At 51.4% G+C, this 15,875-nt stretch overlaps 1 protein-coding gene across 3 annotated transcripts in view; it reads left to right on the plus strand.

Moving 5' to 3' along the window:
* Positions 1–430: 430 nt before the first annotated feature.
* Positions 431–15,875, plus strand: part of LOC149463010 (AP-2 complex subunit alpha-1) — an 82,302-nt gene continuing 66,857 nt past the window's right edge. For 2 of the 3 annotated variants that reach the window (XM_089676078.1, XM_089676079.1), the window contains exon 1: positions 431–733. In XM_089676078.1, the coding sequence (XP_089532204.1) occupies positions 667–733 (67 nt within the window). In that variant the 5' untranslated portion in view covers positions 431–666. The remainder of the gene's footprint in view (positions 734–15,875) is intronic. The other variant, XM_089676080.1, reaches the window with a different exon arrangement.

The raw sequence follows: 15,875 nt of genomic DNA on the forward strand, positions 1-15,875 counted from the left end.
TTACATGTGTGCAAGGAATGAATAAGAGTGGAACTGGTTAATAGTGACAGGTGACGTCTCCACCATCACCGGTGACTTACTCCGTCACCTCTGATGGGTATCCCCGCCGGAGTGACGTCATGACAGCCGATCACCTCCGCCCTCTTTGGGAACCGTTAGCTTCTATAGGATACCACTTAGCAGCGGGGCCACCTAAAAATCCCGCCCACACATGACTTTCGGTCAAATCAGCATCTACCACTCAACCCCGCCCTGCCAGTAGTATTGGTAGTCTGCGCGCAGACCTCGGCAGTGTACGGAGATACACTAAGTTGGAAGGGAGACGTCATTTCCCACTACACACCCTTCGTCCCCGCCCTCTGCCCGCTGCTTTGACAGACGTTGCGTTGGTCCAATCGCTGGTGAGACGTATCAGGCGCGGTCCAATGACGGAACAAGCGGGGCGGGAGAAGCCTGCGCGGCGGATTTCCTGCTGTTCTCAGTCAGCCTGTAGCTCTCAGGCGCTGGTCCGGTCCATTAATTAGCCGGGGGGGTCGTGTTGCTGAGGCGGAGAGCTCAGGATTAGCCCGGTATTCGCCGCCGTCCCTTAGTGCCTGGCCTGGGCCGCCTCCTCCGCCGCCGTGTGAAGTCTTACTCTCCGAGGTCTGGTCACTCGCAGCCTACAGGATGCCGGCCGTGTCAAAAGGGGACGGGATGCGGGGACTGGCCGTCTTTATCTCCGACATCAGGAACTGTGAGTACGGCCCCGGGGAGAGTGCTGGAAGGAGGGAGGGAGGGGAGAAGGCTGCGGCCTGTGTGTGTGTGTATGTATGGGCGGCTGTCAGGAAGTTTGAATGGGGTGTGGAGAGCCTGTCATGGCAAAACAGATCACCCACCCCCCATTCTCCTCCAATGGACTGTACAGACCCCCTCCCCCCATTCTCCTCCAATGGACTGTACAGACCCCCCCCGCCATCCTCCTCCAATGGACTGTACGGACCCCCCCCCCCATCCTCCTCCAATGGACTGTACAGACCCCCCCCCCCCCATCCTCCTCCAATGGACTGTACAGACCCCCCCCCCCATCCTCCTCCAATGGACTGTACAGACCCCCCCCCCCCCATCCTCCTCCAATGGACTGTACAGACCCCCCCCCCCCATCCTCCTCCAATGGACTGTACAGACCCCCCCCCCCCCGCCATCCTCCTCCAATGGACTGTACAGACCCCCCCCCCCCCCGCCATCCTCCTCCAATGGACTGTACAGACCCCCCCCCCCCGCCATCCTCCTCCAATGGACTGTACAGACCCCCCCGCCATCCTCCTCCAATGGACTGTACAGACCCCCCCCCCCCCGCCATCCTCCTCCAATGGACTCTACAGACCCCCCCCCCCCCCCCCCGCCATCCTCCTCCAATGGACTGTACAGACCCCCCCCCCCCGCCATCCTCCTCCAATGGACTGTACAGACCCCCCCCCCCCCCGCCATCCTCCTCCAATGGACTGTACAGACCCCCCCCCCGCCATCCTCCTCCAATGGACTGTACAGACCCCCCCCCGCCATCCTCCTCCAATGGACTGTACAGACCCCCCCCCGCCATCCTCCTCCAATGGACTGTACAGACCCCCCCCCGCCATCCTCCTCCAATGGACTGTACAGACCCCCCCCCCCCGCCATCCTCCTCCAATGGACTGTACAGACCCCCCCCCCCCGCCATCCTCCTCCAATGGACTGTACAGACCCCCCCCCCCCGCCATCCTCCTCCAATGGACTGTACAGACCCCCCCCCCGCCATCCTCCTCCAATGGACTGTACAGACCCCCCCCCGCCATCCTCCTCCAATGGACTGTACAGACCCCCCCCCCCGCCATCCTCCTCCAATGGACTGTACAGACCCCCCCCCCCGCCATCCTCCTCCAATGGACTGTACAGACCCCCCCCCCCCGCCATCCTCCTCCAATGGACTGTACAGACCCCCCCCCCCCCGCCATCCTCCTCCAATGGACTGTACAGACCCCCCCCCCCCCGCCATCCTCCTCCAATGGACTGTACAGACCCCCCCCCCGCCATCCTCCTCCAATGGACTCTACAGACCCCCCCCGCCATCCTCCTCCAATGGACTCTACAGACCCCCCCCCGCCATCCTCCTCCAATGGACTGTACAGACCCCCCCCCCGCCATCCTCCTCCAATGGACTGTACAGACCCCCCCCCCGCCATCCTCCTCCAATGGACTGTACAGACCCCCCCCCCGCCATCCTCCTCCAATGGACTGTACAGACCCCCCCCCCGCCATCCTCCTCCAATGGACTGTACAGACCCCCCCCCCCCGCCATCCTCCTCCAATGGACTGTACAGACCCCCCCCGCCATCCTCCTCCAATGGACTGTACAGACCCCCCCCCCCCCGCCATCCTCCTCCAATGGACTCTACAGACCCCCCCCCGCCATCCTCCTCCAATGGACTCTACAGACCCCCCCCCCGCCATCCTCCTCCAATGGACTGTACAGACCCCCCCCCCGCCATCCTCCTCCAATGGACTGTACAGACCCCCCCTATCCTCCAATGGACTGTACAGACCCCCCCCTATCCTCCAATGGACTGTACAGACCCCCCCTATCCTCCAATGGACTGTACAGACCCCCCCTATCCTCCAATGGACTGTACAGACCCCCCCTATCCTCCAATGGACTGTACAGACCCCCCCTATCCTCCAATGGACTGTACAGACCCCCCCTATCCTCCAATGGACTGTACAGACCCCCCCTATCCTCCAATGGACTGTACAGACCCCCCCTATCCTCCAATGGACTGTACAGACCCCCCCTATCCTCCAATGGACTGTACAGACCCCCCCTATCCTCCAATGGACTGTACAGACCCCCCCTATCCTCCAATGGACTGTACAGACCCCCCCTATCCTCCAATGGACTGTACAGACCCCCCCTATCCTCCAATGGACTGTACAGACCCCCCCTATCCTCCAATGGACTGTACAGACCCCCCCTATCCTCCAATGGACTGTACAGACCCCCCCTATCCTCCAATGGACTGTACAGACCCCCCCTATCCTCCAATGGACTGTACAGACCCCCCCTATCCTCCTCCAATGGACTGTACAGACCCCCCCTATCCTCCAATGGACTGTACAGACCCCCCCCCTATCCTCCTCCAATGGACTGTACAGACCCCCCCCCCATCCTCCTCCAATGGACTGTACAGACCCCCCCCCCATACTCCTCCAATGGACTGTACAGACCCCCCCCCCCTATACTCCTCCAATGGACTGTACAGACCCCCCCCCCCTATACTCCTCCAATGGACTGTACAGACCCCCCCCCTATCCTCCTCCAATGGACTGTACAGACCCCCCCCCTATCCTCCTCCAATGGACTGTACAGACCCCCCCCATCCTCCTCCAATGGACTGTACAGACCCCCCCCATCCTCCTCCAATGGACTGTACAGACCCCCCCCATCCTCCTCCAATGGACTGTACAGACCCCCCCCATCCTCCTCCAATGGACTGTACAGACCCCCCCCATCCTCCTCCAATGGACTGTACAGACCCCCCCATCCTCCTCCAATGGACTGTACAGACCGCCCCCCATCCTCCTCCAATGGACTGTACAGACCGCCCCCCATCCTCCTCCAATGGACTGTACAGACCGCCCCCCATCCTCCTCCAATGGACTGTACAGACCCCCCCCCCATCCTCCTCCAATGGACTCTACAGACCCCCCCCCCGCCATCCTCCTCCAATGGACTCTACAGACCCCCCCCCCGCCATCCTCCTCCAATGGACTGTACAGACCCCCCCCCCGCCATCCTCCTCCAATGGACTGTACAGACCCCCCCCCGCCATCCTCCTCCAATGGACTGTACAGACCCCCCCCCGCCATCCTCCTCCAATGGACTGTACAGACCCCCCCCCGCCATCCTCCTCCAATGGACTGTACAGACCCCCCCCCCCCCCGCCATCCTCCTCCAATGGACTGTACAGACCCCCCCCCCCCGCCATCCTCCTCCAATGGACTGTACAGACCCCCCCCCATCCTCCTCCAATGGACTGTACAGACCCCCCCATCCTCCAATGGACTGTACAGACCCCCCCCCCCATCCTCCTCCAATGGACTGTGCAGACCCCCCATCCTCCTCCAATGGACTGTGCAGACCCCCCATCCTCCTCCAATGGACTGTGCAGACCCCCCATCCTCCTCCAATGGACTGTGCAGACCCCCCATCCTCCTCCAATGGACTGTGCAGACCCCCCATCCTCCTCCAATGGACTGTGCAGACCCCCCATCCTCCTCCAATGGACTGTGCAGACCCCCCCCCCATCCTCCTCCAATGGACTGTGCAGACCCCCCCCCCATCCTCCTCCAATGGACTGTGCAGACCCCCCCCCCCATCCTCCTCCAATGGACTGTGCAGACCCCCCCCCCATCCTCCTCCAATGGACTGTACAGACCCCCCCCCCGCCATCCTCCTCCAATGGACTGTACAGACCCCCCCCCCCGCCATCCTCCTCCAATGGACTGTACAGACCCCCCCCCCCGCCATCCTCCTCCAATGGACTGTACAGACCCCCCCCGCCATCCTCCTCCAATGGACTGTACAGACCCCCCCCCCCCGCCATCCTCCTCCAATGGACTGTACAGACCCCCCCCCCCGCCATCCTCCTCCAATGGACTCTACAGACCCCCCCCCCGCCATCCTCCTCCAATGGACTCTACAGACCCCCCCCCCGCCATCCTCCTCCAATGGACTGTACAGACCCCCCCTATCCTCCAATGGACTGTACAGACCCCCCCCTATCCTCCAATGGACTGTACAGACCCCCCCTATCCTCCAATGGACTGTACAGACCCCCCCTATCCTCCAATGGACTGTACAGACCCCCCCTATCCTCCAATGGACTGTACAGACCCCCCCTATCCTCCAATGGACTGTACAGACCCCCCCTATCCTCCAATGGACTGTACAGACCCCCCCTATCCTCCAATGGACTGTACAGACCCCCCCTATCCTCCAATGGACTGTACAGACCCCCCCTATCCTCCAATGGACTGTACAGACCCCCCCTATCCTCCAATGGACTGTACAGACCCCCCCTATCCTCCAATGGACTGTACAGACCCCCCCTATCCTCCAATGGACTGTACAGACCCCCCCTATCCTCCAATGGACTGTACAGACCCCCCCTATCCTCCAATGGACTGTACAGACCCCCCCTATCCTCCTCCAATGGACTGTACAGACCCCCCCTATCCTCCTCCAATGGACTGTACAGACCCCCCCCTATCCTCCTCCAATGGACTGTACAGACCCACCCTATCCTCCTCCAATGGACTGTACAGACCCCCCCCCCATCCTCCTCCAATGGACTGTACAGACCCCCCCCCATACTCCTCCAATGGACTGTACAGACCCCCCCCCCTATACTCCTCCAATGGACTGTACAGACCCCCCCCTATACTCCTCCAATGGACTGTACAGACCCCCCCCTATCCTCCTCCAATGGACTGTACAGACCCCCCCATCCTCCTCCAATGGACTGTACAGACCCCCCCATCCTCCTCCAATGGACTGTACAGACCCCCCCATCCTCCTCCAATGGACTGTACAGACCGCCCCCCATCCTCCTCCAATGGACTGTACAGACCGCCCCCCATCCTCCTCCAATGGACTGTACAGACCCCCCCCCCATCCTCCTCCAATGGACTCTACAGACCCCCCCCCCGCCATCCTCCTCCAATGGACTCTACAGACCCCCCCCCCCGCCATCCTCCTCCAATGGACTCTACAGACCCCCCCCCCGCCATCCTCCTCCAATGGACTGTACAGACCCCCCCCCCGCCATCCTCCTCCAATGGACTGTACAGACCCCCCCCCCGCCATCCTCCTCCAATGGACTGTACAGACCCCCCCCCCCCCGCCATCCTCCTCCAATGGACTGTACAGACCCCCCCCCCCCCGCCATCCTCCTCCAATGGACTGTACAGACCCCCCCCCCATCCTCCTCCAATGGACTGTACAGACCCCCCCATCCTCCAATGGACTGTACAGACCCCCCCCCCATCCTCCTCCAATGGACTGTACAGACCCCCCCCCCATCCTCCTCCAATGGACTGTACAGACCCCCCCCCCATCCTCCTCCAATGGACTGTGCAGACCCCCCATCCTCCTCCAATGGACTGTGCAGACCCCCCATCCTCCTCCAATGGACTGTGCAGACCCCCCATCCTCCTCCAATGGACTGTGCAGACCCCCCATCCTCCTCCAATGGACTGTGCAGACCCCCCATCCTCCTCCAATGGACTGTGCAGACCCCCCATCCTCCTCCAATGGACTGTGCAGACCCCCCCCCCCATCCTCCTCCAATGGACTGTGCAGACCCCCCCCCCCCATCCTCCTCCAATGGACTGTGCAGACCCCCCCCCCCATCCTCCTCCAATGGACTGTGCAGACCCCCCCCCCCCATCCTCCTCCAATGGACTGTGCAGACCCCCCCCCCCCCATCCTCCTCCAATGGACTGTGCAGACCCCCCCCCCCCATCCTCCTCCAATGGACTGTGCAGACCCCCCCCCATCCTCCTCCAATGGACTGTGCAGACCCCCCCCCCCCCCATCCTCCAATGGACTGTGCAGACCCCCCCCCCATCCTCCTCCAATGGACTGTGCAGACCCCCCCCCCATCCTCCTCCAATGGACTGTGCAGACCCCCCCCCCCCATCCTCCTCCAATGGACTGTGCAGACCCCCCCCCCCATCCTCCTCCAATGGACTGTGCAGACCCCCCCCCCCATCCTCCTCCAATGGACTGTGCAGACCCCCCCCCCCATCCTCCTCCAATGGACTGTGCAGACCCCCCCCCCATCCTCCTCCAATGGACTGTGCAGACCCCCCCCCCCATCCTCCTCCAATGGACTGTGCAGACCCCCCCCCCCCCATCCTCCTCCAATGGACTGTGCAGACCCCCCCCCCCCCCATCCTCCTCCAATGGACTGTGCAGACCCCCCCCCCCCATCCTCCTCCAATGGACTGTGCAGACCCCCCCCCCCCCATCCTCCTGCAATGGACTGTGCAGACCCCCCCCCCCCATCCTCCTCCAATGGACTGTGCAGACCCCCCCATCCTCCTCCAATGGACTGTGCAGACCCCCCCCCCCATCCTCCTCCAATGGACTGTGCAGACCCCCCCCCATCCTCCAAGGACACCCTTTGCAATGCTGAGTAGTTCAAATCTTTTGAGAAGATGTAAGGTCCATTTTAAAGTTAAACATTACCCATAACAACTTGATAAAAACATAAGTTCCACATTAATAATTATGCTACCAGAATAAGTGTTCTGTAAATTGCCTCCAGCATTGTTCCTGCTTCCTCTTGCAGAAGGCTGCCATTTTGCTGAAGCCCAGAGTCCTGAGCTGACTTAAATCTTTAGCTCATCAGCAGATTGGCCTCTACAGATTTGGCACAGTGCCTAAAACAACTGAGCATGTGCAGAGTAGGATGAGACCATGTATTACTGGATTTTAACCACTTGCCCTCCTGAGGATTTACCCCCCTTCCTGACCAGGCCATTTTTTGCGTTACGGTGCTGCGTTACTTTAACTGACAATTGCGCGGTCATGCAATGCTGCACCCAAATGAAATTTTGTTTCCCACGAATTTAGCTTTTTTTCAGTTGTATTAGATCACCTGTGCGTTTTTTTTTTTGCGCTATGAAAAAAAAGACATTTTTAAGAAAAAAAACCCTATTTTTTTACTTTTTGCTATTAACCAACACTCCTACTGAGCAATTATACTCCCTTCCTGCCCAGGCCAATTTTCAGCTTTCAGTGCTATCAAACTTTGACAATTGCACGGTCATGCAACACTGTACCCGTAAAAAAAAAAAATTATTTTTTCACACAAATAGAGCTTTCTTTTGGTGGTATTAAATCGCTGCTGGGTGTTTTATTTTTTGTGCTATAAACAAAAAAAAAGAGCAAAAAATTTGAAGAAAAAAGTTTTTCTTTGTTTTATTCATAAAATTTTGCAAATAGGTAATTTTTTTTTCTCCACTGATGTGCGTTGATGCGGTGGCACAGGTGGGTGGCACTGATCATCAGTGCCTTGATGATCTGTGACGATCCGTCCTCTAACAATTGCCAGTTATCGGCAGCACTTTCCTCAGGCAGGAAAAGTTTGACAGCGTGAAAAAAGTGTAGCCGATAACCGGCAACTGCATTTATCGTGATCTGCTGTGTCGTTGGACACAGCTGATCATGTGGTAAAAGGCTTCTGTGATTGACCTTTTACCACATCATGTGATCAGCTGTGTCCGTAGGACACAGCGATCATGGAGTTTGCCAGGTGTGCGCCCCCAGGGGCGTGTGGGAGGGTGCATTCTGGGAGGATGTCATATGACACCCTCCCATGACTGGACAATCGTACTGTAGCCGTCATTCGGCTATAACGTGTTTGCAAGTGGTTAAACATGTCCAGTACAAAAAAATTGAAATCAAATTTCGTCATAAATTTAGGCCAAAATTTATTCTGCGACATGTCTTTGCTAAATGTAATCCCAATATATGTAAATTAATTTGGTTTACGTGAAAGTTATAGCGTCGTCAAATGGCAGTATATACACTGGGATTTTTTTTTTTTGTACTTTTGACTGTAATGGGGGCGATCAGTGGGACTGCGGCTGGCATTCTGACACTGGAGGGAACTGACTTGGTGTCACTGACCTCTCCAGTGACACCAATACAGTGATCAGTGCTAAAAAAAAAAGCACTTACATTGTTCTAATGCAGTGTTTCTCAACTCCAGTCCTCATGGACTCCCAACAGGTCATGTTTTCAGGATTTCCCTCAGATGAAACAGCTGTGGTAATTACTAAGGCAGTGAAACTGATCAAATCACCTGTGCAAAATAATGGAAATCCTGAAAACATGACCTGTTGGGGGTCCATGAGGACTGGAGTTGAGAAACACTGTTCTAATGGCAATGGGCAGGAAAGGGTTAACATGAGGGGCGATCAAAGGGTTAACTGTGCTTTGTGCTGTTTTACTTGTTTGTGTCCATGTGCTTCACTGTAAACACACTGCTTTGCATGGCTCTGCTGTGCACAGCCATGCAAAGCAGTGTGCACAAGCTGACAGGGAGAACTGTTTTGTTTACAAACAGTTCTCCCTGTGGGAGATGCTCGGCAATCACTGGCCGGGACCTGGTGATTGACAGCCACGGTCGCTAACAGCGGTGCGGGTAGGGTGTGAGCCCCCTACCCGGAAATGCAAAATTATGTGTATGTACGTGATTTTGCGCACCCATGCTGCCCTGTAGCATGATTTCTGCTATAGGGCGGTCGGGAAGAGGTACAGACACTTTGTTTTACATAGCTATACTTGGCCAGCTAGAAGTGATCTAGCAGGACTTAATTTTCTGACTTAAGTTCCACTTTAATGTGTGTCAGTTGATGCTATTGTGAGGTGGAAGTAGTGGGGATATTAACTGCCACCAATTCGACTCGCACTGTTAAAGCTTAACGCTAGGCATAGGTGTAGGAGAGATGCTATAAAAAACATTGAAAGCTGAACTTCAGGAGTTGTCTGTATTGTGTATTTACTTTGTGCCAAGCTGGACAAATGTAAATATTGGCCTGATCAGATCCTTTGTGTGGAAGGTGCCTAACAATGTTTTTGCAACACAATATGCTGTAATCAAAAGAACCCCTAGTTTGAGCCGGCCCCCCCCCTAATGCTAATATTAAAACCCAAAATACCTTCTGCTACTTCTACCGAGTATGGGGATACCACATGTGTGAGACTTTTTGGGTGCCTAGCCACATACAGGAGGCTGAAATCTAATGACCACTTTGAAAGCCTGAAGGTGTGTAACTTCCTCACTACCTATCACAGTTTCAGAGGCCCTGAAATGCCAGGATAGCAGCAAATCCCCCCCCCTAATTACCCCTTTTTGGAAAGTAAACACCCCAAGGAATTTAAAAAGAGGCATGTGGTAAGTATTTTGCTGATCTAATTTTTTCTCACAAGGTTTTAAAGTATAAGAAAAGAATATTTTTTTCTTCATTTTCCAAACACTTGTGGCAACAAACGAGATCTGCAAAATATTCACCATGCTTCTTATCAAATTCCTTGGGGTGTCTACTTTCCAAAAAGGGGTAATTTGGGGGGTTAGGTGCTATCCTGGCATTTCTGGGCCTCCGAAACTGATAGGTAGTCAGGAAGTGTAAAGAGGAAATAAAGCCCTTTAAAAGCCTGAAGGTGCTTATTGGATTTTGGGGTCCTGTACTTGGCTAGATTGCCAAAATGTCTCTCACATGTGGTACCCCCATACTCGGGAGAAGTAGCACAATGTATTTTGGGGAGTAATTCCACATATAAGCATGGCATGTGTGAGCAGTAAATCATTTAAGTGACAAAAAACAAACAAATTATTTTTGTTTTTTTTTCCCCCAAAATTTGGTAAAAATGTGGTACAAAAAATAAATTCTATTGACTCAACGTGCCTCTCACGAATAGTTTGGGGTGTCTACTTTCCAAAAAAGGGTTATGTTGGGGGGTGGGGGCATTTTATGCCCAGCATTAGAAGTTTATGCCACACATCACTCGCTCTTCTAACCACCTGAAGACCAAGCCTTTTCTTACACTTTTTTTTCATATGAAAAAAATCAGTATTTTTGCTAGGAAATTACTTTTAACCGCCAACATTATATATATATTTTTTAAAGCAGACACCCTAGTGAAAAACATGGTGGGTGCTGTCAATTTTTTATGCCACATAGTACTTGTGCAGCGATTTTTCAAACACATTTTTTTTTTTTTGAATTTTAATATGCAAAAACATAATATATTGGCTAGGTATTTGGTAACTTATAAAAGATTATGCTATGCTGAGTAAATAGATCCCAAACATGACATGCTTTAAAACTGTGCATGCCCTGTGCAATGGCGACAATCTTCAATATCCATAGGCAACCTTTACAAGCTACCATTTTAGATTTACAGAAGAGGTCTAGTGCTAGAATTACTGCCCTAGATTTGATGTTGGCAGCGATACCTCACATGCATGGTGCAACCGCTACTAACATGCTGACACGGGGTTGACGCTTGTGCACAGGGAATGCAAATATACCCTTTCCTCTTCCTTCCTTCCTGTTATTTAAAATGGCAGCTTGATTTAAATATTTAATTACTGGTTTAATCATTTTTATTCTAATTTTGTATGTCAATATTTTCACCATTTTCTTGAGCGCGGGGATATAGGCTGTTCCCATCCTATATATTTTTAATTCATTTTTAAAAACTGTGCATTTTGATATCAGTTTTCGGCCCAGTGCATTTTGAGTTTTTGGCACCAGAATTTTTTAATTTCGGTGCACCCCTACGGTTTAATCAGTTCTGCATGACTTATCGTATAGTGAAAAATTTGTGAATCGAAACACCGTTTCCCATAGGGATGCATTGAAAACCAATTAATCTGTTCCTGAGGTCAGAAAAATGTAAACACTACTAAAATACCGCATGCGTTATTTTATTAAGTCACGCGGTATTTTAATAGTTGTAATCAAAAAGTACAGCACTGAAAATACAACAATGTATCCAATAGTACTGTTACTTTAAATAGTGCAAATATTTCATAAAGTGTGAGTATTTGGTATGACCATATACGATAAGTCCATGTAAGTAAATTATTTGCACTATTTAAAGTAACGGTACTATTGGATACATTGTTGTATTTTCAGCGCTGCACTCTTTTGATTGCATATGCTATTGAAGGTTTCAGTTTTCCTTTTTAGTGCATTTTGCTGCTGTATTGATTTAAGCGCTCGCTGATCTCTCTAACACAGGTATTTTAGCAGTGACAGCCATGTGTTAAATGTTTCAGCTGTCAGCAGGGTTCCCCACTGACAGCTGAATGTAAAAAAATTGCCGGCAATTAAAAAAATAAATGAAAAAACCGTTGTGGGGTCCCCCCTCCCATCCTTACCAAGCCCTTTGGGTCTGGTATGGATTTTGAAGGGAACTCCCATGTTAAAATTAAAAAAAATAAAATAAAAAAAATAAATGGCGTGGGGGCCCCCCCAAAATCCATTCCAGACCCTTATCCGAGCATGCAACCCGGCAGGTCAGGAAAGGGGGTGGGGGATGAGCGAACACCCCCCCCCCCGAACCATACCAGGCCACATGCCTTCAACATAGGGGGGTGCTTTGGGGCAGCCCCCCCCCCCCCCCACAGCATCTTGTCCCCATGTTGATAGGGACAAGGGCCTCTTTCCCATAACCCTGGCTGTTATGGGGGTCTGCGGGCCCCCAGATCCTGCCCCCTTACTCATTCACAAAAAACAAAGTGTAGTGTGAAAAAGATAGGACACAGTCTTTTACATATCCTTTATTAAAAGAAAAAACTAAAAAATGTCCCCCACAGTAGATCTAATTTCAATCACCATGCCCTCCGCCGCCCCGAAAAAAAAGAATTAAAAAAAAAAAAAAGGCTTCGCTTCCGAGGATGGCTCCCGCCGTTTGTCTACTCTGGTGGTTCGACAGTTCTTAAATAGGTAAGGGGTGGGGCCACCTGGGGACATCACTTGAGTGACCCCGCCCCATGTGACATCATTGGCGTATAAACAGGACAAAGGAGATGGAGGAGCTTGTACATATCGCCAAGGACTCCCCATTTATTACTACTTGCATATGTTGGGTCTATTTTCAGTCTACTGAGACTTACTGTGACACATTAGGCTACAAATACCACTTACAAAACCCGACTGCATAAGCGGACTCTCTGACAATTCTCAGCTGAATTTTCTTATAACCTTTTACAGGGGTGTGGAGATTTTTGAAAAAAGTACTTGTCCAAGGACTATATCAGTGTCTCAGTCTACTCATCCCTCATGACAATCTATTTGTCCTGATAAAAATTTTATTTTTTTTTAACCAAATTCGTATTTAAATCTGCTTTAAGTAATGTCTGGGGCATTTAAAAACAAAAGGGGCTTTATGGCGACTTAAACGTTTAATATTTTTAACATTGGACTGTATATCACCTCCTCCCCTCTTTGCCTGTCTCCAACACCACACCCGGGGACTAGCAGGGAGGGGAGAGACCTTGCAGTGCAATGAGCACCAATTGGGTGTTCATCAGGAAAGGGGAGTGTCGGGCTTAGCCTTTTATCCCTTTCGCTGCTGTTTTTTGTGTTTTTTGCACACGTTTAAAAAAAATCATTTATGGCCTGAAGATTACACAAAACCTCCAAACATATTTTCTGAAATCCTAGACCTTAGAGAATAAAAAATACACTTAAATTAATTTTAAGGGCACAAAAAGCAATAAACTATCCAGTTTTTTTTTTTTGTAAAATATAAAAGATGAGGTTGCAGCGAGTAAATAGATATCCAACATGTCAAACCTTAAATTTGCACGCGCTCGTGAAATGGCAACAAACTTTAGTAACCGCGCATACATATGTGGGGGGGTTGAAAAATTTTGGAGGGTTATATGATATATGCTTGGGTGTAATTTTAACTTTAAAAAAAATATATATATATTTTATCACATAGGGCAGTGATGGCGAACCTTTTTGAGCCCGAGTGCCCAAAACTGCACCACAAAACCAATTTTTTATTTCAAAGTGCCAACACTGCAATTAACCACTTGCCTACCGGGCACTTCTACCGCCTTCCTGCCCAGGCCAATTTTCAGCTTTCAGTGCTGTTGCACTTGACAATGACAATTGTGCGGTCATGCAACACTAATTTTTTTCACACAAATAGAGCTTTTTTTTGGTGGTATTTAATCACCACTGGGTGTTTTATTTTTTGCACTATAAATGAAAAAAGAGCAAAAAATTAAAAACATAAAAGGTTTTCTTTGCTTCTATTATAAAATTTTGCAAACAGGTAATATTTCTTCTTTGATGTGCATTGGTGAGGCTGCACTGATAGGCAGCACTGATGGGCATTGATGAGGCGGCACTGGTGGGCATTGATGAGGAGGCACTGATGATGCACTGATAAGCGGCACTGACTGATAGCACCAACTGGAGGCACTGCTGGGCGGCACTGATAATCAGTGGCCTGATTATTAGTGCAGATCTCCCCTGTCACATTTGCCGGTTATCTGCAGTACTTTCTTCAATCTGTGACAGCGTGCAGCCGATAACCAGCAACTGTATTTACATTGTGATCAGCTGTGTCATTGGATACAGTTGATCACGTGGTAAAAGCCTGCTGTGATTGGCCTTTTACCTTATCACGTGATCAGCTGTATCCGTAGGACACAGCGATCACCGGCAGCGCAGGGTGTGTGCCACTGGGTTCGCGTTCTGGGACGCCCTCCCAGAACTAGACAACCACGTTGTAGCCATCTTTTGGCTATAGCATGGTTGGCAAGCAGTTTATCTCACCTCTGGCAGTGTCAGTGTGGCTTCCAACCCAGCAGCTCATTCCCATCCACGCTGAACACGTCGCCCCTGGCTCCGGAGCAGTGTGGGAGCCTCTTCCTCTCTTCCACGCCCATACCCGGCTACGTCACCCCTGGTGCCAGATCCGCATAGGAGCCGTTTCCTCTCGTCCACACCCACCCTGACCCCAGAGACGTGGGAGATGTAGTTTGATGGGGGTCCAGTGTGGACGAGATCTGGATGGCCAGTCAGTGTGCGTGGTCCGTGTGCACTCATCTTCCTCTTCTTCCTGGCATGCCCACTGAGATGGCTCTGCGTGCCATAGGTTCGCCATCACTGACATCTTTTGTAGTGCCTCTTTCCTATACCAAAATATAAATCTCTTGCCTTGCTAAGTACCGTAGCATTTCAGGCTGTTGCAGAGGCAGCCATGACATTTGTATGATACTTGTACTGCAGCATATATTCTTGGGCTGTGGGCAGTATTGCAAGCCTGTAGGTGTGGTGTCTTGATGTCACAATAAGGCCCCTGTAAAGTGCTGAGAGTCTGACATCTACTGCAGGTGGAATGGGGCTGGACGGTGTACCGAATGCTACTAACATTAACACCCCGGTCAGATTGGGTGCGACTTGGCTCGCAATTTACGTGCCATGTGACTTACAAATCATATGCCAAGTCGCACCCTATTGTCCGCAATTACAGTGGTCAAATCGGTGCTGTTCTGACTTGGTCGGAGCCGCACCAATTTCTAAAGTAGTACATGTACTACTTTTGGGGCGATTTGCATAGACATCTTTGGCAGATGTTTTTTGCAAATCGCACCTTAATTCAACATCTCATTCGACTTTGAAATCGTGCGACTTCACTGTAAGTCGCACAATTTCAAAGTCTGGCTTGATGTAACCGGGGTGTTAGGGCAGTATGTGCCCAGGGATGCATGCTCAGAACGCAGACTGCTTGTATTGCAGGTGTTCCTCCCTGGGCACATACTGCCCTAAGGGCCTGTTCACACCAGAGAAATGCAGTCCAGATGTGTTTCTGTGCACTCTTTTTCAACGCATTCTGTTGCAATGGTTTCCCTTCTTTCTTAATTTTGTATGCATTTTGCCACGTTCCAGTACAGCTTAATGCAGAAAAGATGCAGCATGTGTTTTTTTTTTTTTTTTTTTTTTTTTTTTCTTCTCTGGTACTGGAACGCACTAGAACTGGCCGCACTGGTGTGAACTATGCCATTGGAAAGCATTTAACCAACTACCCATATGTTTTTGATGCCGCAAATAAACACACTGGACTGCATGTGGGGTGAACCAGCCCTCAGGGCTAGTTCACACTAGGTACAGTTCAGTGTTTTTTTTTGTTTTTGTTTTCTGTATCAAAAATACATGCAAAGTGTTTTCCGCATATTCCAGTGGCCCTAGTTCACACCAGTGCAGTCAGTTTCCAGTGCAGGGAAAAAAAGTAGAAAATTCTGCATTTTTTTTCTGCACAG

This window comes from Staurois parvus, unplaced genomic scaffold, assembly GCF_062004578.1.
Source record: "Staurois parvus isolate SC_StPar_1 unplaced genomic scaffold, SC_StPar_1.0 ptg000163l, whole genome shotgun sequence".
Classification (NCBI taxonomy): domain Eukaryota; kingdom Metazoa; phylum Chordata; class Amphibia; order Anura; family Ranidae; genus Staurois; species Staurois parvus.